The sequence below is a fragment of the Musa acuminata genome, chromosome BXJ2-8, assembly GCF_036884655.1.
Source record: "Musa acuminata AAA Group cultivar baxijiao chromosome BXJ2-8, Cavendish_Baxijiao_AAA, whole genome shotgun sequence".
In the NCBI taxonomy this organism is placed as follows: Eukaryota; Viridiplantae; Streptophyta; class Magnoliopsida; order Zingiberales; family Musaceae; genus Musa; species Musa acuminata.
The window spans coordinates 2,210,932-2,233,971 of NC_088345.1; the positions used below are offsets into that span (position 1 = coordinate 2,210,932).

The 23,040-nt window shown below is 39.4% G+C and overlaps 2 protein-coding genes across 2 annotated transcripts; one reads left to right on the plus strand and one right to left on the minus strand.

Annotated features, from left to right (window-relative positions):
• Positions 1-25: 25 nt before the first annotated feature.
• On the plus strand, positions 26-3,522 carry LOC135618621 (syntaxin-121-like). The gene is made up of 2 exons (XM_065119656.1): positions 26-142; positions 773-3,522. The coding sequence occupies exon 2, from the start codon at positions 2,475-2,477 to the stop codon at positions 3,408-3,410; it is 936 nt and encodes a 311-aa protein (XP_064975728.1). The 5' UTR covers positions 26-142; positions 773-2,474; the 3' UTR covers positions 3,411-3,522.
• A 513-nt stretch (positions 3,523-4,035) lies between these two features.
• On the minus strand, positions 4,036-21,571 carry LOC103993978 (serine/threonine-protein phosphatase BSL2 homolog). Its single transcript, XM_009414228.3, has 21 exons — positions 20,818-21,571; positions 20,432-20,492; positions 20,161-20,239; positions 19,893-19,972; positions 19,714-19,808; positions 19,507-19,606; positions 18,215-18,284; positions 14,839-14,940; positions 14,662-14,743; positions 11,458-11,637; positions 7,655-7,928; positions 7,241-7,481; positions 6,944-7,114; positions 6,366-6,604; positions 5,955-6,039; positions 5,740-5,838; positions 5,470-5,669; positions 5,308-5,383; positions 5,099-5,234; positions 4,877-5,016; positions 4,036-4,754 (listed from the first exon to the last, which is right to left on the minus strand). The coding sequence occupies exons 1-21, from the start codon at positions 21,167-21,169 to the stop codon at positions 4,671-4,673; spliced, it is 2,946 nt and encodes a 981-aa protein (XP_009412503.2). The 5' UTR covers positions 21,170-21,571; the 3' UTR covers positions 4,036-4,670.
• Between the last annotated feature and the right edge of the window lie 1,469 nt (positions 21,572-23,040).

Sequence of the window (23,040 nt, forward strand, 5' to 3'; positions counted from 1 at the left end):
TCTTGGCGGTCCCTCTCTCTCTCTCGAGAAAGAGCGGGAAGAGGAGAGGAAGGAGCGGGCGACGAAGGTATCGCCGCTTTGGCTTCACGATCGCCATGGGAGAGCACAGCCAGCGTCGAAATTCGTCCTCGTTTTCTCGATGGTTGGGTTTGATTCTCTGATACTTGCATTGAATATCTGTACGATCCCCTAATCCTTTTTTCGCTCTTGCCGTTGATCGGTCGATTGTAGGATAAGAATCTTGGTTAGGGTGTCTGTGGATCGTTTTTGCCCCCACGTCGTCATGAGATATGGAACCCTCTTTCGTTCTCTTTCTGGTCTTCTTGGATCGGGTTCTTGGATCGCTCGATTGTGAGCTAAGAATCGTGGTTAGGTGCCTGCCGATCGGTTTTGCCCCACTTCGTCATGAGATATGGAGGCCTCTTTCGTTTTCTCTTTCTGGTCTTCTTAGATCGGGTTCTCGGATCGCTCGATTGTGAGATAAGAATCTTGATTGGGGTTTCTGTCGATTGATTTGCTTCATCTCGTTGTAAGATTGGAGTCTTCCCTCATTCTTATTCGGTGGTTGTGATTCTAAGATGGGTAGTTCTCCTCGTTAAATCGCTGATCCCCGTGTTGGTTGGATTCTTTGATCCGTCCCCTAAACATCCTTACGATGTCTTTATCATTTTGACTTTTCTCGTCATTTATGAGATAATAATCTTGATTAGGGTTCCGTCGATCGATTTGCCTGATTTCATCGTGACCGTCCTCTACTGTTTTCTATTGTTAGAATCCACAAGCACTGGGTGGTGAATGATGTTGCGGTGAATGCGGTCTGACATAGCTTCGCCACATTTTGGTATGCATAGATGTTTGCTTTAGTCTTTTTGATGACTAGTAGAATTAAATTGTTTCGCGTACATACATGTGATAGGTCCTTCTAAGTTACGTTTCTTTCCTATAGGCACGTTAGCATTTTATTGAGTCATAAAGGGCAACATGATAGTGTGCCTTTTATTAGCTTAGATGTGCTAACTTAGATTGGTTAGGATAATATTTTAGCTTTTAGTGATTATAACAATAATAATAATAATAATAAAATATATATCTTAATAAAAAAATATGTAGATAACATATAGGTAAGCCGATTCAGCTGAGTCATCATGATGACTTGGTGTAGTCTAAGTTTGAGTTTTTGCCTGGTTTAGATCATAGATTGGCGTTGTTCTATGATTTGAACTGAAGGTCTAACCGAGAAATGAATCAACACTACGAAGCTTGACATCATACTTTACCTGCTATGTTCGATATGGGATCTCCAAATGTTCTCTCGATACTGAACATTCTGGTTTTGACTATATATTTTGTTAATTGAGATGTGTAATTTACATGTTAGGTTTAAATGTTTTATATTGATTATATAAGTCCAACAAACACCTTTATATTGGTTAATCGACCTATATTAACTTGATGAGTCTGAACCGGCGATCTAAAGTATCTATGCTCATGTTAGTGATAATGGATCCAGTCTAACCTTGTTAGTTAATTCTATTGTCCTCAAAACTTCAATGTGGAAAAAAGTTGGAGTTTCACTTAATTTTTATCGTTTTCTAGCTCAAATTCAGGATGGACAATGTCCTTCTCAGTTTGTTCCAGATAAATGTATAACACTTGTTTTAACTAGTTCCTCGATATATTTTAGATGTTTTTAAACTGGTTCAAACCAAACTTTTAACGGTCGAATCAAATTATTATTTTTGATTCGATTTGATTAAAGTAAGATAATTCAAATCGGAATCTATTTGAATCTATCTAATCAAATCGATTCGAAATCGATTAATTCAATTCGTTTGACTTGTTAATCAGTTTATCATTTTAAGTAATTAAAAAAGTATTTAAAAAAATAAAGTAGTTTAATTTAATTTAATTTAGCTGGAATATCGGTCCAATTATACGACACTAATATTTATAAAATTAAACATATGATGTTTGTAAAATTAGGTATTTAGATTGATTTGATTAATCGATTTGAGCCGATGAATGGTGGGGGCAAACCGCGTTGAACCTTTCTTCTCCCTGCGATCTTTCCCGTTTCCTGCGTCCCCTTACCCTGGCGGCTACCGCGTCGACTCTTCCTCCTCCACGCGTCCTTGCATTTTCCTTCTCCTTCCTTTTTTGCGTTTTCTCGCTTGTTCACCCAAAGAACCAATCAAACCAAGGGAGGCGTTGGAGCAACATCGCTAGGTCTCTTCCTGCATCCATCCCGTCTCTTTTGTTCCACTCACTGACCTTCTCCCAATCCCACCTCCACTACTCTCCTCTTTCCCTCACTCTCTCGTCGGCATTTATTACGAGTTATATGGTTACAGTTGTAGAGTATTAAGAAATAAAAGAGGAAAGGGTGTTGAGAGAGAGAGAGAGAGGAGAGAGAGCCTATCTATCGTTCAGTGATCGAGATAAAAGAAGGGAGGGTGATCAAAGCGAGGGCCGAGATGAACAACCTATTTTCTTCCGCATCTTGGCGACAAGACGTGGAGTCCGGCGGCGGACGAGGCGCGGAATTGCAGATGGCGGCGGGCGGGGCGAACCTGGACAGTTTTTTCGAAGACGTGGAGACCCTCAAGAATGATCTGCGGGAGGTGGAGCGCCTGCACCGCAGCCTACACGAGGCAAACGAGGAGGGGAAGTCCCTTCACGAGGCGTCGGCGGTGCGCGCCCTTCGCGCCCGCATGGACGCCGACGTTGCCCTCGCCCTCAAGAAGGCCAAGTTCATCAAGCTCCGACTCGAGTCCCTGGACCGCGCCAACGCCGCTAACCGCGCCGTCCCCGGCTGCGGGCCCGGCACCACCACCGACCGCACCCGCACCTCTGTCGTCGCCGGCCTTCGCAAGAAGCTCCGCGACTCGATGGACGCCTTCGCGGAGCTCCGTTCCAAGGTCGCCTCCGACTACCGAGAGACGGTGGAGCGGCGCTACTACACGGTCACGGGGGATGTGCCGGACGAGGCGACGGTGGACGAGCTGGTGGCGACGGGGGAGGGGGAGCGGTTCTTGCAGCGGGCCATCGAGGAGCAGGGCCGGGGCCGGGTGCTGGACGTGGTGGCGGAGATCCGGGAGTGGCACGGGGCAGTGGCGGAGCTGGAGCGCAGCCTGCTGGAGCTGCAGCAGGTGTTCATGGACATGGCGGTGTTGGTGGAGGCGCAGGGGCAGCAGCTGGACGACATTGAAAGCAACGTCGGCCGCGCCCAGTCCTTCGTCCGCCACGGCACCGAGCAGCTCGGCGCCGCCCGCCAGCACCAGAAGAGCACCCGCAAGTGGACCTGCATCGCCATCATCATCGTCCTCATCATCATTCTTATCATCGTCCTCTCCATCGTCCTAACCCACACCAACAATTCGTCCTCGTCATCGGCCTCCCCACCGTCCTAACCCTCATATCTTCTCAATCATACTGGTACTTCTTCTATTTTTGTGATGCTGTTCTTTGTTTTGTTTTCTTTTTCGGACGAAATGGATCACTCGTCACTGGGTGATTTCTTTCTTTCTTTCTTCCCCTGCTTTTCGTGGATGACTTTCCTTTGCATGTTCCTTCCTAATGGCAGGTATCAATTATTATTTGCCAACCCATCCAATGATGATTTCTGCTGGCAGTTCTGCCGACATGACATGTCTCATCGGGTTAGCTTTCCCCTCAAAGACGTAAAGCAAATTCGCTTTCCCGTCTGAGGTGGGTTGGACAGGTTTCATCGCTTCTTAATCATAGGTGACCACCTGAATGAAACGTTTCACATGAAAAACACATACGTAGACCCAAAAAAAAAAAAAAGACACGAAATCTTTATTGAATTCGTACCGTCAAAATAAATCGGTCTATCAAATCCGGATTCCTAACTAATCCAGAACATGGATTCAATAACACCTTTTCCCACATACGTATGCATGTCTTCTGTAAAGGATCAAATCATGACATTTCACACATTAACATGGGAAATGAGAAACTAGCGCAGAATTTAATAGAGACGAATTATCCGGAGATGAGAGGTGTGTTCCTCAGTAGAGCTCAAATCTCCTGCGTATTCAACTGATATTAATCTCCTACAATAAGACTCGGATGACCATAATGTTTGCTCAGAATAAATTTGAATTCGCCAGGTACCAGACCCAACACCAACAAAAATACAAGTGCTGCAAGTAGAGATGGCGCTATGATACAGGACTTCCCATGGATCTTAGAACTCGTGTGGCTGTTACCAAAACTATTTTGTGTCCCTCAAACAAAACTGAATGCACCAAAGAATACATACATACCAGAGAGAACCTACCAATAATTCCAATGGTGAATAGAAAACCAACGTACACACACACCTATCCGGCAGCTACATATACACAGGTGAACCTTGCAAGGAACCGAGGCAGCTTCGGACTGGTTTCATCCAGGTGCAGTGAACCAGCCACATGATACGTGTTGGGTTATGTATCAGTTGCTCATCCACAGATGCCAGCTTTTTCTTTGCAACTTCAACGTGTAGCTCTTGTGCTGACCTCTTATAGACCTTTACAGCAGTGATCGATGTCGCTTCAAACTAGCAAAAATGGTTCCTTGTGTTTGAAATGGGCCAGTCACATATCCCAGTAAAGCCTCAGACCAGACAGAGAATATGATTGACTGCGGCATCTCTCAGATGATTGCTATATCCAGGCAAGAGAACCTCGATCATTTGATGATTGAGGTCGGCCCCGGGTTGGTGTCGGGGGCCTGTTGGCATTGAGTTCCTGATGCAACAAAAGAAGCAGTCCAAGGATCAAAAAACCGTGGAGCCAGTAGAAAAAAAAACATCAAGAACACGGGGAATGCATCATCGAGAACTAGATTTGTAGAAGGAACAGTGCAACACCTGCATCCATGTATCTTCGGTGTGATGCTCTGGCGACGCATCAGGTGAACTAATAGCAGGGGGTAAAGGATGAATGAGTTTTGGGACAACCACAAGGTCTCTTCCTAAAACCAAAATTGCCCCTGCATTGTTTGCAGTCCCTATACCCACACAGATCATTTAGAAAAATTAGGGGCAACAACCTAAAATCAGAAGCCAAGCATGTTAAAAACACATTCATACCACAATAATTGGTTGCAGAGAAAAGAGTAATCAAATGTCCCTGAGCAAAACGCTCAAAACCATCCATCACACACTCATGTGCTCGTACTATCAACTGGAGGTCATTGTTATTGCAGAACTCCATAACACGATCAGGCTGCAGCAACACTTGAGATTGATATCACCGTGCACATCAACAAACACACAAAAGTAAAGGCTAAGATTCTAACCCCAAAAGTGACGAGGCCTGGACCCCTAGCATTTGGTCGAAGCCCCTCAACGCTATCATTTTCAGTAGGATCAGACCTAAATTATTAGGAAACTAACAACTGCATTAGTTACTGATAAACTAAATTGTATATCGGACAAAAAGCTACTTGTAGAACACAGACCACAGAAGATCCATAAGAACTATCGAGCCTGCTTCCATTGTGATTGGACGCTGAAGGTTCTCAATCTGCTCCACATGATTTATGGACCGACCTATCCCACCATGCATGCAGATAATTTTCTTTTCAATCAATGCGGCTAAAGGCAGCCAATTAAAAAGTCGGTTAAAGCGATGCCAGGTCCAGATCCCATCTCGCTCTCCCTGTTTCCAGATAATGAAAGTAGTGAATAGAAAGAAAGAGCTCAAAAACTTGCAAACAACAAATAAGTACCATTCGCTCGATGCACTCAATCCGGAAGCCAAATAAAGCATTGATATCTGCTGCCTCATGATTTCCACGGATTAAATGTACATTATGAGGATGCTCAACCTGCCATACAAAATAAAAAAGATAAATATTTACTTTAACAAGGAATTATCTTCTTAAATCATAGTTGCAGAAAGACTAAATCCAACACTAGATGCATGAGACCATCCCTATAATACCTTCAATGCAAGAAGAAGAGAAATTGTCTCTAAGCTATGCTGACCACGATCAACATAGTCTCCCAAGAAGAGGTAATCGATATAACTGAAAGACATAAAAGAGAATCAGCATTGCATGAAGGACAAAATTCACCTAAACACAATTAAAAAATACGTCCTAACAAGAAATGGCAGTCCATGTTCTGAAAATTATACAATGGGAAGCAAGCAGCTCAGAATATGCAACCAAAAGTACAATAAGTATATTAAACAAGGTTGGAATAGAGTATTGAGTCTGTTTATACAGCAAATCAGAAGCAAAAACAAAAAGCAATTAAAATTTATGCTAACTCGAAGAAGCTGGAATCTAAGGTAACACATATCACTTTGACAAATCAAGTCGCAATTCATGCATATAAACAAGATACTCACGCTACGTCCCCTGCTGTTGAAGGAGCTCCATACTCATCAAATAACCGCATGAGATCTCCAAACTGACCATGTAAATCACCAAAGATCTTGACAGGAGCTTTTATTTGTAGAACACTTGGCTCCCCAGTAAATATTCTTTCAGCGCTGTCACACAGATCTGCAATTTCATTGCAATCTAAGAAAAACTGTCTCTGTACAGGGGGCTTCCAACCACGTGGCTTCAAAAGATGTGCTATAACCTGGATCAGTGTTACATATATCCAGGAATAAGATGAGGTCACTTTATGCAAGATGCAGAGGCAAATACATATATAAGCACACATTTGATATACTAGCTCCGATGCTCAATTCTTGAGTTTCTATTGCAGGTTGATTTTTTTAACTAATAGTGCTAGAAGAAATTTTAATCATTTCAAATTTGCTATTGTCAGTATCTTAAATATAAGCAACCAAGATTATATAAACAAGTAAAAAGCATCATATTTCCCATGAATCAAGCCAAATATGCAACTCTAAAGTGCATGAAACTTATAAATATAGCTTGTTTTTAGTTTTTACTTTATAAAAATAAAGTCTACCTTTTTGGGCACAGTATTAATAGACATTTGTCTATCTAACAACTTCCTGGCTGCAGTAGCACTCTCAGGAGTACCATAACTGACCCTCCTGCCTTCATTTTCAAACTGATCGATTGAAAGCTGTCTGACCATACCACCCAACGCACCTCCTGTCTCTGCAGCTACCACCACCTGCATTGTGCACATGTTGAATTTGAAGGTCAAAGAAATATTTGTGTCATCATTTTTTTCTGACAGCTAGTGTGAGAATATAAAGCCAAAAAGGCTATAACCAACATGTTGACGTACTACACTAACCGCTCTATGGTGAAGCCGAACCCCTGCTGGTGGTGTATTATTTGCAAAAGGATCTGGCACCTTATCCATGCTTGAGATTGGCTTCCCACTTGGTGTGGCTTCTGAACCACGATCTCTATCGGGCAATTGTTCAACTTCACCATTAATTTGTCGTGCCTTCGCAGCAGCTAAAGTAGCACTAATTGCCTCAGCCTCTGCTGCTGAGGCTTCGACTAAATACTCAACACCTTTGCTCGGTCTCCTGCAGCAAAATCAGCCATAAGCAACATATTCTACAAAATTCTAGGCAATCTAACCTAAGAACTTGAATGACAAAAAATGAGCAATTTGTAGCTAACATCAGAAATTTGTGGAAGAAATTATAGGAAAAAAACGAAAAATGTCACGAATATTTAGTGATAACTAGTAGAATACCTTGATCCCTGCAGCAATGCGTTTTCAGTGCTTATGTCAGTGTACATATCCCCATTTAGTGGAGGAGCAACAGGAGTTCCCACCATGATTTCACCATCAGGAACTGTTTCAGGAATATCTTGCCTTGATCTTTCATCAGAATATGTGTATCTTCCAGGCATTCTTCCAGATTGTACATTAAGAGCAGCAGCTGCTGCTGCAGCATGAGAAGCGGCACTTGTTGTTTCAGCAGCAGCCAGATCTTCAGCAGCAAGTAAATCATCAAGAAGCACACCTGTAGCAAAACCACAATCTAGTTAAGAACTAAAACATGTGACAGTTCACACAGATCTCGAACAAACATCATCGAAAAACTCCATTTGTTGTGCATATTCCAAGATAACAAAACAGATATACATATATGAGCAAAACACAGCAATGAGTTAAGACATTCAAAGGATTGTTTTCCTTCTCTAGTAATGCTTGGTCAAAATCATTTTGAACAAAAATGGCACCCTAATTATGCAATTTAAAAAAAAAAGAAAAAGTACCTGATGATCAATGGTGCTTTTTACTGACACTATCAGCTTAATCTAAGTCAACATTAAATGATTCCACTCAGACCAGACATTCTCTCCTGCTTGTGATTGATTGGATGTGGTGTTATACAACAAATATTGTGGCTAATATCTCCAAACTGTGGTTGCAATTTTTTGGCACAACCTCAATACTATCAACAGTGTATGGGGGTATTTAATTCACTGTTCATAAATGGTTCAACTTTAGGTGCCAAAAATTTTGAAACAAAGGAACAAATGGTAGATCATTATAGTTAAAAGTTAAAACACAATGTTAGGCAACGATTATTGTTTCACACAGTGATTTAAAAAGCGTTAGGCGCCAAAAGGCGCCAAAGTCCAAAAACGCCCGAGGCGTTAGGCGCTCGCCCAAACGCTCGCCCGAGCGAAGCGAGGCGCTAAAATATAAAAATATATAATATAATTAATAAATATAATTATTTAAAATTTTAAATAAAAATATATAATATAATTAATAAATATAATCACATTAACAGTATAAACCTGCTGACGGAGAAACGAGGAAGCAGCGGCGACAGCAGCAGCGGCGAGCGGCGACAACGACAGCGGCGAGCGGCAGCGGGAAAGGGAGCGGGAGCTGCGAGCAGCGGGAGGGCTCGCGGGGGGCGCGAACAGTGGGAGGCGCAAGCAGCGGGAGGCGCGAGCAGCGACAACGGGAGCAGGAGCGGCGAGCAGCGGGAGGCGCGAGCAGCGACAGCGACGAGCTGCGGCAACGGGAGCAGGAGCGACGAGCAGCAGGAGGCGCGAGCGGCGACAGAGGTAGCGTTTGCGAGCAGCGACAGCGGCGAGTGGCGACAACGGCAGCGTTTGCGAGCAGCGACAGCGGCGAGCAACGAGATCGGGATCGGGATCGGGAGCGGGAGCGGCAGCGGGTTGGGTAAGGGTTATATCGATTTAGTTGGTTCGATTGAACCAACTAATAACCGAACCAGGACCGAACCAGACCTAAAATCCTGGTTCGGTCGCCTTGGTTTACCCAGGCGCTCGCCCGAAGCGCCCAGCGCCTGAGCTCGGGCGAGCGCCCAGGCGACGCCTGTTTGAAGCGCGCCGCCTGGGAGATTAGCGAGGCGCTCGGGCCTCGCCTCGCCTCGCCCGAGCGCCTAGGCGAGCGCCCGAGCGCCTTTTTCAATCACTGGTTTCACATCACAAGGAGTTATACGTAATGGTAGGCAAATTTGTCATTGCTGTTGTGGGGAGTTTGTCATATCTTCCTGGCACTGCATGATCACTGTACCGATCAGCATATGTCACATATTGGCTTATCAATATGTTGGGTTGACACCTCTGGCATATGTCACAATGGTGCATGCAGGTGTCATTCTGGTACAATATGTTCCAATCCATTACAATATGTTGATTGACATGCAAGAAAATAGTTAAAAAAACAATGATATTTTGTTATGTAAGGAATAATCCAGCTACAAACACAATCCATCTAAAGCCAAACCCATTGCTACATTCTATTCTTTCGTAAAACTAATCTCTCTTCAAGAAGCGGAGTATAATATTTCACTCGACATAATGAATTTAATCTAACCATACAATTATGTCTGAGACATACCTATTCTAAAGTTCTTGCTCCAAAGACCAACAACAGATTTATCAGTTTATGGTTCTATCAAAGAGTATAAACTATAAAGAGACTGGTGGTTTTCAAAGATTGTAATTAAGTGGTCATGCTAGCATAATATTACTTATTCTTCTTTGCTTGGACTTTTTTCCCATAATCTTAATTTTATGATAGTGCATATACATTGTAAAGAATTATGATAATGAAAAATAAAAATGAATCGATGACAGGCCACAGATCCAAGAGAATTGCACCACATCCATGTCAGTTATCAGCACAATCAAACATCAAGAACTTTTTCTGCACTGTTCATCTGTTTTATTTAGACAACACTTGCGATTCAAAATTAATATTCTAATTAGATAGGTGACTTTCCAGTAAATATTTTAAAGCTCAAACCATTGCTAATTGATATGCATGGGCCTACACAAACCATGAACACGTAAGACAATAAGATTCTGTGTATGATATCCCACAAGTATTTATGCCTACCTTCTCAGCTATAGATAATAAATTTTTTGAACAAAAGTGTATTTGTACAGCATGATAACAGGACAATGATATTCATGAAAAACAAATCAACAAACCTATTTATAAAGGTTCAAAAATTTATCGTGAGCAGATCAATATCGACATGCTAGTACAAAGTAATAAAATTTGGTCAAATCTTAAAAGATTAGTTAGGGTAGATTATTTCAGGATGCATGAAATATTGACAAAGAGCATATTTCACTTTTTAAAACAAATCCTAAACAAACCTACAGATAAAAATGAAATATTGATGAAAATGGTTATAAATCTCTCACTGAGTAAATAAATTGTCAGCCAATAAAAAGCCCAAGAATAACGCATGCCTGCTAAGAATCAAAATGATGGCATTTTCTTTGAAGGAAAAATGGGCATACATAACCCTCCAAAGTTGTTGACTTTCATATTTATCCCTCCAAATATGAGTTTAGCAAATGCATCCTTGCAAAACTCAAAAAAATTGTATAACATCTTTAAAGTAAATCTTCTTCAGCTGACTGTCATTGAATGGTTGGATAAAGCTCTAATATTAATACCCTATTTCTTGATTGTTATAAGACAGGAACATTAAGTGTATTATAGTTCTATTATATTTTTATGTATTCTACAACAACAACAACAAAAAATCATAAATCATAATTATTTGAGGTTGGCTACATAGATCTTTTGCCACCATTGAGATATGTAAGACACCATATGTTTCATTAAATTCAGAATACTTAAATCCTTATTTATAGTTTCTATTAAAAATTTTTAGGTCTTCCTCTACCTCTCCTCGTATTATATACTCTCATTAACTAAAAATAGCTATAGATCGCTACATTTGGTAGTAGTTAAGCTGGGTTTTATGGATGTATGTCAATGTGAGAGATACATGTGGAGAATATTACTATTTGAAAGAGCTTATATAGTAAAATTTGTATGAACAAATATGCTATTTCCAAAATTTGCACAAACAGATATGTCAAAACTCAAAAGCCCTTACTCAGAAACATTTTCATGACATAAAGATAATATAGAGAGGTGAAATTTTGATAACTCATGCCCCTTCTCTTTCCTCTTTTTTCCTTTAAAAGAAGGATGAAAACCAGTACTCTTTAGAACAGATAAATAAGTTTGGTTGTTACCTCCACGTAACCCTCCATAAATAAAGATCAAATCTCCAACTGCAGCGGCTGCATGCCTACAACGCCGTGTGAGCTCAACAGATGCATCACCACCAGCTGCATCTGCACTATATCTACCTGTCCTGGGACTAGTGACAACAGACTTTGTATCACACCAAACTCCAGCAGCAGTATCCAACACTAACCCAAACAAAGCACAGAGAAGAACTTAAGAAACCAAGATAACTGTTATATATGTAATTTGTGGAAAAATGCTTAAAGAAACATTGTAATCATGCAACAAGAAATTAATAGCCAAAATAACACATCAACATTATCAATGCAAGAACCAATTTTCTTTATTTCAATGAACAGTTACATGCAGCAACCATGGGCAACCATGTGGACTCCATTCCACAGCTTGCTTCAGAAAACATTGTTTGCAAAGAATGAAACAAAGGATATGAACAACTAAGCCAACATATACTTCAGCTGCAGGAAAAGAAGTTATTATAGAACATAAACAGTATTCTGGAAGAAGTAAAGAGAACATTGATGAAATTATTATGCACTAGGGCATTATGTAATTCACAAGTTTGCATTCAACTGGGACTAAAGAGAACATTTGATAAAAACAAAAAATCTTTTAAATGCATGTGGACAATGGCATTATATACTTCATATTTGTGAATTCAACTGGGACTAAAACATTTATACTATCATCAAACTCAAAATTATAATTGTACTTCTATGTTCAACATAGTTTTCCTCAATTAAGTTTCTGAAGGACAAAGCATGACTTGATCTAATCTAAGCCTACTACTAGTGCTCATTGAAGCCTTTCAATATTGATATCACTTACTATGAAGAAAAACATTGACTCAAACAAGCTCCATGGAAATCTTCAGCAGAATTTGGAAAGTGGATGACGACAGTGATGTTAGTACTCTAAAATAGCAAAACCAACACGGCTTTTGTTTCAGGGATTGAGCACTTAAATCAGAACAAAAGTGGACAATTCTGATTTCTAAAGTTTGTTGCCAATCTTGGACTTTGATTCCTACTCTTTGAGTGAATCCAATCTCTCTTTGAGGGGTGTCAAAATCCTATTAATGTTATAGTGTTTCAATTCTCAATCCCAATTTGAAGAAAGATATTTTATGTAACAAAAATATCTTGCTTTATGTATTAGATCTCAATAATTTAAATATATGTGAAATCTGTGCATATTATGAAATCAATTTTCTTATAGCTACATATCTTCATGAAAAAATAATATAGATAAAATTATTCATAAACTAGATGGATTTAAATTCCAAATTCAGAATCACAAACCAAACATGTCAAGGGAATCGACCATTCCATTTTAAAATATATAAATCCGATTTTGGTTCCAGTTCTGACAATGAACCAGATACCAGATAATTATTAGCAAATTAAGGCATTTCATCTCTAAGGTCACTAACAGGTACGTCTGCTTTAGAAGTAGCTGTTCCTAAGAAACACTTTTTAAACAACTTCACCCAGTCAATAACTTGATTACAACAAGGACTGACAAGACACATATCAGGCCCCTCTAAATACCAGTACCATACAATGAGTCCTCAAGCTTGGTATGAATTTTGGTCCTACCAATGTGATAAACCAATAAAATATAACTTTTATTTTTTTTGTAATAATGACTCTGAATGACAATCAATCATCTATGACACCAATCACAAAAAAAAAAAAAAAAAGGTCTCATTGATGATATCTATCTTGACCATACATATCATATGGGACTGTAATAATGCACCACGAGTAATATCTCAACAAAAACAATATATGATCATTTAACAAGTTAGCAATGTAACAAACAGTCATAAAAAAATAAAAAACAATACATGATAGACCCATGATTCAAACATAATCTATAAATCAAGCAAGTTTTTAAACATGGATCAATATGGTACAAATCAACTGGTTAATATCTGTCCAACAAAGGACCAGTATTGGACCATATGGTCTGAGACAGGTTATTATTAATTTTTTTCGGCTGGTACTAGTCAGGGTCTGTATATCAGCTGGAACCACTAGTATCATACTGACGTTCAGTAGATTAAGATATAGAAGAGCACCAAAGCACCTCCGTCTCTTATATAAATATGTCGATAAGCAACCTTAGCATAATTCCTCTATTAATTATAGTTTCTTCTTAGAATTGTTAGTTGCTTGTTATCTTGTTCACAATAAATCCTAAATTATTGCATCTAATTTATTAAAAGAAAAAAGAACACTGCTTTAATAATTTTGTGTCCAGACCTTCACTTCCTTTAATTTACATGTTCTTCTCATGGTCACTAATATTGCTTGAGATTTTGTTCAAGGACTCGAAGTCCTAAAGTATTGTGTATAATTTATAAAAAGACGAAGAAAAAAAACTATAAAAGAATTTGCCACTACTTTGCTGAGTCCATCTCATTTCACAAGTTTTGGTGGTTTTTTTCAGATTTCCCTTAGTCTTCAAAATACTTTCCTGGTAAGAAAATTAAGATCATATACATTTTGACGTATAATTAATCAAATATTTATAATGCAATCTTTATAGCTACAAAAGTTCAGCCATATTTCATTATTCATGTTAGATGAAAACTATAATAAATATGTTGCAAATGTCAAGCTTCAACCTTGATGTACTCTGACAAAACAATCATATTTTGAACTTCGACATTTTAGCCTAACTTGAATGAATATTATGATTGTACCAGTTCCAGTTGACAATTTCAGCTCAATTAACAAAGGAAACAAGAATTTTCCTCCAAGATTAACATAAGGGATAATTCATTCTGGATAACTGTTCCTGGTTTATAATAACACCAATCTTCCAGACCTATTTTCATTTTCCTAACCCTGCCAATTTCAAATTTTTGTTTCTCTAGTAACCAAAATATGCACAAGTATTCACTCAGGCAGCATCATTAAAGAACAAAACCATCAGTTGCACAATGAATCCTGGATACAAGTATTTCACAATTTGGTGTCCACCTACAGAAATGCAAAGTCAGTGGATAGATAACAACAGCACCTTTTTCCAATCATATTTAGATATCCAATAAGTACAAAGCTTTAAAGGAATGATTTAAAACCAGTCAGTATGCTTCTAACTAAATGAGTTAATATTATCACAAGGATTCATGAAAGAAATCGGTCCACCTAAAAGCCTCCATTTGAATGAGTGCAACTTACCTGCAATGCTTGAAGAGTCATCTACCATCCGTCCACCACCAAGGGCCCCTCCAGACACATGAAGTCTTGCATTAACAAAAACCTAAAAAAAACAATGCTTCTGAACATAAATATCTAGTGTTGTAATAATAAGCAATAAGAATGGAAAACAGTTGCAAAAAGAAATGAGAATCTCACAGCTGCATGCTGGTATCTTGGAGACGGAGAGACACCAGGAGCCATAGCCCATTCCCAACGCCCATCCCTGTGTTTTGCAAGACCATATGCACTTGATAAAGGCTACAGAATCAACACAATGTTCACTAATCAGCTCACCTCAGTAACAGTTAATGAAATCGCAGACAAATAATTACAAGAGATCCTACATGGTCATCATGTCTTCATAAGACAAGTATCACTTAGGAATATCATCAGTTTATATGCTTAACATAAAGTACATAGCCAAACTTAAACCATGCTTATCATCCGAGGTTTCAAGAACAAGTAATCAGGGAAGCGGGACCAAATCCCAAAAAGAAAACCTAAAAAGTTAAAAAGTATGTTAATAATGTAACTGAGATTATGTCGGGTCCACCAAAGCCAGGTTAATCATGAGCCATGACCAGTCCAAACTGATCACGAGATCATAGCATATCCCTCCTATCTGTACAAAGATTCTCACTTATGTATTTTACTTTTTGTGATGAAAGACCCTAATTACTAGTAAGCCACATATCCAACATATATACATTTAGACATATGAAGCTTTGTTAATACATTCATTGATATATATATGAATTTTTTTAAGGTCTTATTCCTTTGTCATATGTTGGATAAATTTATGCAGACTTGTAACTCATACATTTTGTTGACTTTATAATGCTCTTTAGCTTATCCTATTTTTGTATCATGGGTTTGTTAAGATTATTGACCTGATTAGTGCCTAGGATGGAACATACAGTTAAATATATTTGGTACAGACTGCTAGAATCATCCTTGGTGCTAAAAAGCATGCTGTTAAATATATTTGGTACGGACTGCTAGAACCATCCTTGATGCTAAAATATGCATTTTTGAGTCATGTGATTAATGTTCAGTTCATAAACTAATATGCTGAAAATACTGTAGCTACTTTCTCACTGAGATCTGAATGTTACAACAAAATTCTCATGCCTATGTAGCCATTATTCCTATGGATTGACATAAAACATACAAACTTAGGATGAAAGAGAATATTACCAAGACTGGACCGGTAACTTTTAAAACTTGAAAAGTTAAATTTGCCTGGATTAGCAAGGCACGTGGATGGTGATAGAGATTAGTCATCTTATGAATTGATGTGAAATGAACAGTAATTACAAATATATAGAACATGAAAACATAAAAGAAAAATGGTATAAGTTTTTTAGGGTAGCAAAATCATAAATAGGGAAACAAAGTTGAAAATGATTTTGGAGCTGATAAGAACTTAGTACCTCACAAACATCTTAACGACCAATGTGATTTCATCTTGGGAACTTTGGGCACTGATCCCTCAAAAATTGGGAATTTTCATGGGCATATCCCATTTATCCTTCAAAATCACCACTTTACTACATATCCCTCAAACCCTAAAACCCAACAAATATGACCCCGTTGTTTGGCTTTGTTACCAAAGTTCACATCCAAAACATAACTAAATAGAATCAGGACAAGTTTAACTGGAGCAATATTATGATAAAATAAAGAAGACAAAGATGCCCTTAAATTCAACATGTTTTAATTTGACATACGAAGTTCTGTTAGCTTTTGTTATATGTAAAAAGAAGATTTCAAGGGAGTCGTCACAGTCTTCAAACTCGATCGATCGATCCCTTTTGAACGGAGAAACTACAATCTAGCTGATATAACATCATCAGTGAGAATGGCTGAAACTGTTCATAATTGACCAGAAAATTCAAAATTTTCTAATTCCATGAAAGAATTGCACAATTCCAATCTCCATCTGATTCAGCTGTTCTCACCAACAAGCTGATGTTCTAGCAGCCAAACCAAGATTTCCTTATGCTAGTGGGCTCAACCTCATTCCAATCTATCGCATTGGTGAAGTGAAGCAGCAGGAGCAACTCTCAACATCTGATTCATCTGTTCTCACCGATAAGCTGATGTTCTACCAGCCAAATCAAGATTTCTTTATGCTAGTGGACTCAACCTCATGCCAATCTATCACATTGGTTAAGTGAAGCAGCAGGAGCAACTCTCAACATTTGACCCCATGTTGTCATTATTCATTGGATGTAATAACTTACATTATTTATATTCCCTCAGTTAACTATTAAGTGTATTTACCATTACAAGGTATAGTATTTGGTGTTTGATTTTCTGGTTTAGTATGTGACCAATAAACTTGTTGATCATAATGATTTATGATTTAATTTCACCTCTTGTCTAATGCTTAATTTCTTATTTGTTGCCTAGTACTGAATGTTACCTACCCATCCCACTGCAAACTTTTCGGTATTATACATTGTTTTTTATTTAATGACATTTATTATGTTTTTTGGGCAAGATATGTATTATGCGTTAGAAAAATTGATATCATGTAAAATATATATATATATATATATATATATATATATATATATATACCTTTTAATGTGTTTATCTTCTACATTTATATTTTAAATTTTTTATTATAAAATTGAACTGTTTTCTCGGCCTTTTCCAATCTTGTTGATCCAATCCGATTGATTCCATCGCATCACCATTATCAGGCCCTGATCTTGCATCAAATCTTGTGAACTATCATCAAATTTTCCCAAGTCTCAAACTGCTGTCTGCTGGAACCCTACCTTCCAAAAGCAATATGAACCAGACCTATATACTTTACGTGATGGTAGTTCCTTTGACGACCGTGATGGATACCACAACTTCTTAGCCGATACTTAGAGGCGAGATTGCATCAGCCACCTTTGGTCACTGCTTCCCCCACAATTCCTTAGCCGATGCTTGTTTTCTTGAAGAGCAACGTTTATTAGTGTGCCCAAAAGCATCTTTCAAGTTTCAATATTTTGGTAACTAAATACAACAGGAAAAGCTTGTATTTGGTTTCTGTCCCAAATACAACACCTCACAAAATAGTATGACAATCAATTTTCACCAATTATGCATATGCAGATGCATGTACAACATGCGAAAAAACTCAACTATCAGAACTTTTGACTCTTTTAGAAGTATAAAAAGGCATTCATCCTAGGAAGAGATGCAGTCATGCAAACACATCCAAGAAACAAAAGTCCATGTGACCAAAAAACTACTTATCACTACACCACAAGTCCACATGCTTCACATGGCACTTTCTATCTAGAACATAGGCCCTCCAACAGGAAAATAGAGACATACTTGGCACTTAAGAAAAAAACAAATTAATTAGCAACCTTGCACCCTTTAAGCAGATTATTTGGCCCTAATCCATCCAACTAAAGACTTTGCACTTCAACAAAAAACAACCACAAATTTCCTCCTACTGATTGTCTTACATGTCATCCAAGTACAACTACCAACAATAAAAAAAAAGAAGAAATATTTTACTCACCACGCTGTTAGCATCTCTCCCTCCGCATAGCAGAAGAAGACCATCAGAGCGTGCACTTGCAGTTGCATACCTAAACAAAAGCAAGTGGTAAAATTTAACATTAATGATTGAGAAGGTATTACATTTTTTTAATTGCAAAGCACACAGTTGAACATCTTAAATACAAAGACAAAAATCAATGTAAAAGATTTTAACATCTTAAATAGAAACAAAATGTAGGAAGATACAGACCACAAACTCCACATAAAAATGGACATGAAGTATCTGAAATAGTCACATGCCTTTTGGGGGGGTAAAAGACAAAAATATTTGTCTGAAATACAGTCCATGACTCTTAACCTGGTTTTAGGTTCAATCAATTATAATCATTCTTTCAATTGCGACTTGTTAATAGATTTAATATCAAAATAAAAAGTTCTTATTCGACTACTGAAACACGTGTTACTAAGAACTTCCATCACTCATCAATTTCAATAGAACTTATATTGGTTCCTCCTCCAGGGGAAAAATCAGCCAGTCTAACAACTAGTTTTCATGGACTTAGCTTATTCTAGAAGGCTCACTAAATTCATCATGCATCAGAACTTGAAATGTGTCCATCAATGAGTTTATTTCAGCCACAGTATACTTGTACAGAATTGTATATGACGTTGATTTAACCATATACACAAATATATTTTCTGAATAGGACAACGTGTTGAACAATGATGTTTCTTGTTTTGTGGACTGAATTGTATCTTTTTATTTGTGTTCTTATGATTATGAATATCATAATCAAAATGAAACACAGATGAGACCAACAAAAAGCCACAAAAACAAAGTTTAGTAAGCTCGCCGAAATTTTGTGAATGCTCGCATCAAACTTGTTAAGCATGAGGACTATGGCAAAACACCTTTCCATCGTCTTTGTCATGTTCCAGCACCTTCTGGGCATAAAAGACCAACTTGCCATCTAGAACATCCTCAGCTTGCAAAACATGCTTTCCATGACTGGATCATAATTATTATCATACAAATCAATCCTTATAGTTCTTACAGTTTCTTTTCATTATGAAACACTGAAAATTTGTGTAGTTGACAGATATGCAAAAATAATAATAGGCTGGAAATGTATTCACAATTATGTAAGGATCACTCTAAAGAAGCAATGTTTACATGTTGCATCAAGTGTTTTTGGATGCACAAGAGTGCTAACACTAGAGGCAATGCCGAAAGATGCAATGAATACCACATTTTCCCCGTAACAGTATAACAAGAACCTCATTGGTCAAATCAAACTCTCAATTACTTACATGCATGGTGGTGGGCCTTCACCTTCTGGTTCCAATTTTCTCCATTCATAGGGTTTGGCAGCAGTGTCTAGGGCCCAAACATCAGCTAAAGGTCGCTTACCTGACAAAATTTACCCTTTTTCTCATAAACCTCATCTGTGAAAACATAGAATGCAAAAAAACATATACTGTTCTGGAACATGTCAGATTTTATCTGCACAAACCTACCATCATTACCACCAATAGCCAGAAGAAATCTTTGTCCAACCAAAGCCATCACATGACCATAACGCGGTCCAGGGCCGGGTCCTTGGACAACAACTCTATATCATAAATGTTATAGATCAGTTTTGACAACTACAAGGCGAACATGTTGCTCAAGATGAATGCTTAGATTTGATCATAACCTATGCCACCGTGGCCTCTGTTGTGTCAAGTCCAGAACATGAAGATCCTCAGCCGACAAACCAGCAGGGCCGATTCCACCCTGATTATAAACCCAAAATACAAATTGTCTCTAGAATTTAGCCTTTATATGGTTTCCAATAAATTAAAGAAAGAAAGAAAGAATTCTCATGCAACTGCGTCTTATGTGAACAACCCTCTGGGTGAGCTATGCGACTATAATATCATATTTTAAAGTATAACTATCAAAAATATTTACTTTAGGGCTACCTGAATTACCACCATAGTTCCCACAGCAGTAGCAACATGTGCAGCCCTGGGCGATGGTGGTTCTCCAAGGGGCATCAACCTGATACCAATCAATGCCACAGGCACAACTACAATAATAAGAGATTGCTCCAACATGACCAAAGGGATAATTCATTAAATAACTATACACAATGTCGCTCTCATAAGATTGTTAATTTGCTCAGATGAAGCAACATCCAGTATAAATTCATGAAATCAGGAGCCCATGTTGTGAGTTTATCAACAGATTTACCTTGTCCATCTGTTTGAGAGCACATCATAACAATGAACATCAGCAGTTGCACCTGCGAGACCTGCAATTAAAGAATGAAAAATGTTACCCGCTAAAACAAAAAAAATGCAATTCCAAGCCTGTATATATATGGCCCACCATGCGCTAAATCCATTAACATACACGAAAACCTATGATAATTAACTCCCTTTCCCCAACCTGATGAATACATAGGAAAACTTCCACAAAATTCAAGAAAGTTTCAAATCTGTAAATCTAACTATCAGAGGACTAAAATTGCTTACGATGAAGGCCCCCTTAGAACAAAAGACTTAAAAGATTCAATCGAATATAGCGAGAAACTTGTACTGCTAAAAAGGGTCAAGAAATCAAGAAAGAGTGAATACGGATTCCAGCACTCCCTGCCGGAGATGGTGGTGCTGCCGAATTGCCCTCTAACGCCGTCGCACCACCAAACAGGATAAGCCGCGGGCCGATGAACCCCGGCGTTCCCTCCTCCCCGACTGCCGGGACGGCCGTGAGCGTGTGCCCGCATCGGCACCCAGCCCCGTCCTCCTTCTTCTCGATGATCGAATTTACCACCCTATACGTCGGAGCAGGCCTCGGCCCAACCAAGACGGGCTGACCCTGCCCGACCGCCGGCGTCGGCGGCGACGAGGGCTCACCGGAGCCGTCAAGGTGGTTCTCCGCGGCCGGATCGTGGTCGGGATCCGTCGACATCGAGGCATCCACCTCCATCGCGGCAGCTACCCTCGCCGGCCGGAGTCAAAACCAAGAAAGATGGGGTTCCCTAAAGCTCCGGTACGATGCGACTGCTCCCCCGGCACGCCGCCACCTCTGCGGCTATTGCGCTGCCCGATTCGCTCGACGAGGGTTTCGAGATCACCACATCGGCCACCCCCGGCCCCCAAATGACCCCGAATCCCCCGCCCGTGTCGAATCGAGACCAAGGAGATGATGGGGAAAGGAAGGGCTGAAGGATCTCCTTTCCCCTCTTCGGATTCCTTCTGTCGTCGCCTCCCTCTCCCCCGATCGATCGCCCTCCCGAAAAGCAAATGGAAGCTTGGACCCAAAAATAAAATAAAAAATGGAAAAGACAAATGGATCCGGTATTAAACTAGAAAAGGGCGACCCCAAAGAGATAGAGAGAGAGAGAGAGAGAGAGAGAGAGAGAGAGAGAGGGGAACACCGCGAAAGAATCTCTCGCTCTAAATCAGCTTTGCAAGTCCACCCGTCCTACCTACGTGCCTGGTTATTTGTAAGATCACAAATGGGACCCACTTGACACCGTCTCTCCAAGGAAGGTAAGGTTGCGGGTAGGAAGGACGAGTCGATGATTGCTTCCTTTTTTTATATGATTTAGTTTACCTGTACTGATCCATCTCGCTCTCGTTGGGCATCGATTCCAATCCATCGCCTCCTCTTTCTGTTTCGAGGAAGCGGGTGAGGAATAAAGAGCGCCCTGTTTGGCGGACGGGGAGCGGTCCGATGGAGCGACCTCGACCGTCGGATCGGTGAGCCCCGAGGGCGCGAGCCACCGGAGGAGCCGGTGCGAGCGGGCAGCCAGCGCGGAAATTAAAGCGGTTGTTGTGGCCCACCCGTGATGTGATGTACACCGCACACTGTTATTTGGAGCTTTTGTATGCATATATAGGAGGAGACAAGTCAATGGGGTATGATGTATTGTCAAGGCATATGGAGACTTGGAGCGAGGAATCACATTTTTATGATGGTAAGTGTTGAATTCTACCAAGGAATCAGAAAAGTGTGCTCGGAGTCAAACACATCATTCATGGGATGGAGAGGTTGACATTTCCACGCCGGAATCCAGCGAACACACATCTTCATATCAAAAATACAAAGTAGAATGTCCGTTTCCATCTCCTCATGATGTATCTATTCTTGTGCTGTGGTGGATAAAATGTTTGTACGTGAGAGGGTTGAAATAGATAGATCATAAATGTAATCCGACATTGTTTAATATCAAAAAATTAATTGACATATAATAAATCTATTCTCTACCTCGATCATCTTTCATGACCGTATGTTCTTTTTTCATCAGAGTAAGAAATCAACGATTCTATGAAAGTCCCGTCTCTATGGTATCATAATGTTACCATGCTCATAGCCCTATTATCCATCGCCTTACATATGTATCCTTTTCTTTATGATTAGTAGGTCCGCATCTATGGCACTATGGTACTCATTTAAATCAACATCCATTCTAACTGATTCTTGGTTTTAGGTAGTTAAGTCCATCTTGACTCATCATCACTTTTTCACCCCTATTATCCATCGCCTCACATATATATCCCTTTCTTTATAATTAGTAGGTCTGCATATATGGCACTATGGTACTTATTTGAGTCAACATCCATCCTAACTGATTCTTGGTTTTATATAGTTAAGTCCATCTAGACTCATCATCGCTTTTTCACTCTCTTCTACCATATGTTTTAATACCTATATGTTCTCCAATAGTTTCCTTTGATCGAAAAAAAGATACAACTCTTATGCATGAATTTTGTCATCATGTTATAGAGCTCACATCAATTTTATTCTCCTTTGTGTCTTTGCTATTAACATTTGCTTGCTTGGCCTTGTCATTC

Coding starts and splice junctions, on each gene's coding strand:
- LOC103993978 (XM_009414228.3), bottom strand. CDS start 21,169: ATGGAGGTGGATGCCTCGATGTCGACGGATCCCGACCACGATCCGGCC. Junction 14,941..18,214: donor GGAGAGATGCTAACAGCGTG/GTGAGTAAAATA, acceptor TTGATTCTGTAG/CCTTTATCAAGTGCATATGG. Junction 5,384..5,469: donor GTTCTTATGGATCTTCTGTG/GTCTGTGTTCTA, acceptor CTAATAATTTAG/GTCTGATCCTACTGAAAATG.
- LOC135618621 (XM_065119656.1), top strand. CDS start 2,475: ATGAACAACCTATTTTCTTCCGCATCTTGGCGACAAGACGTGGAGTCC.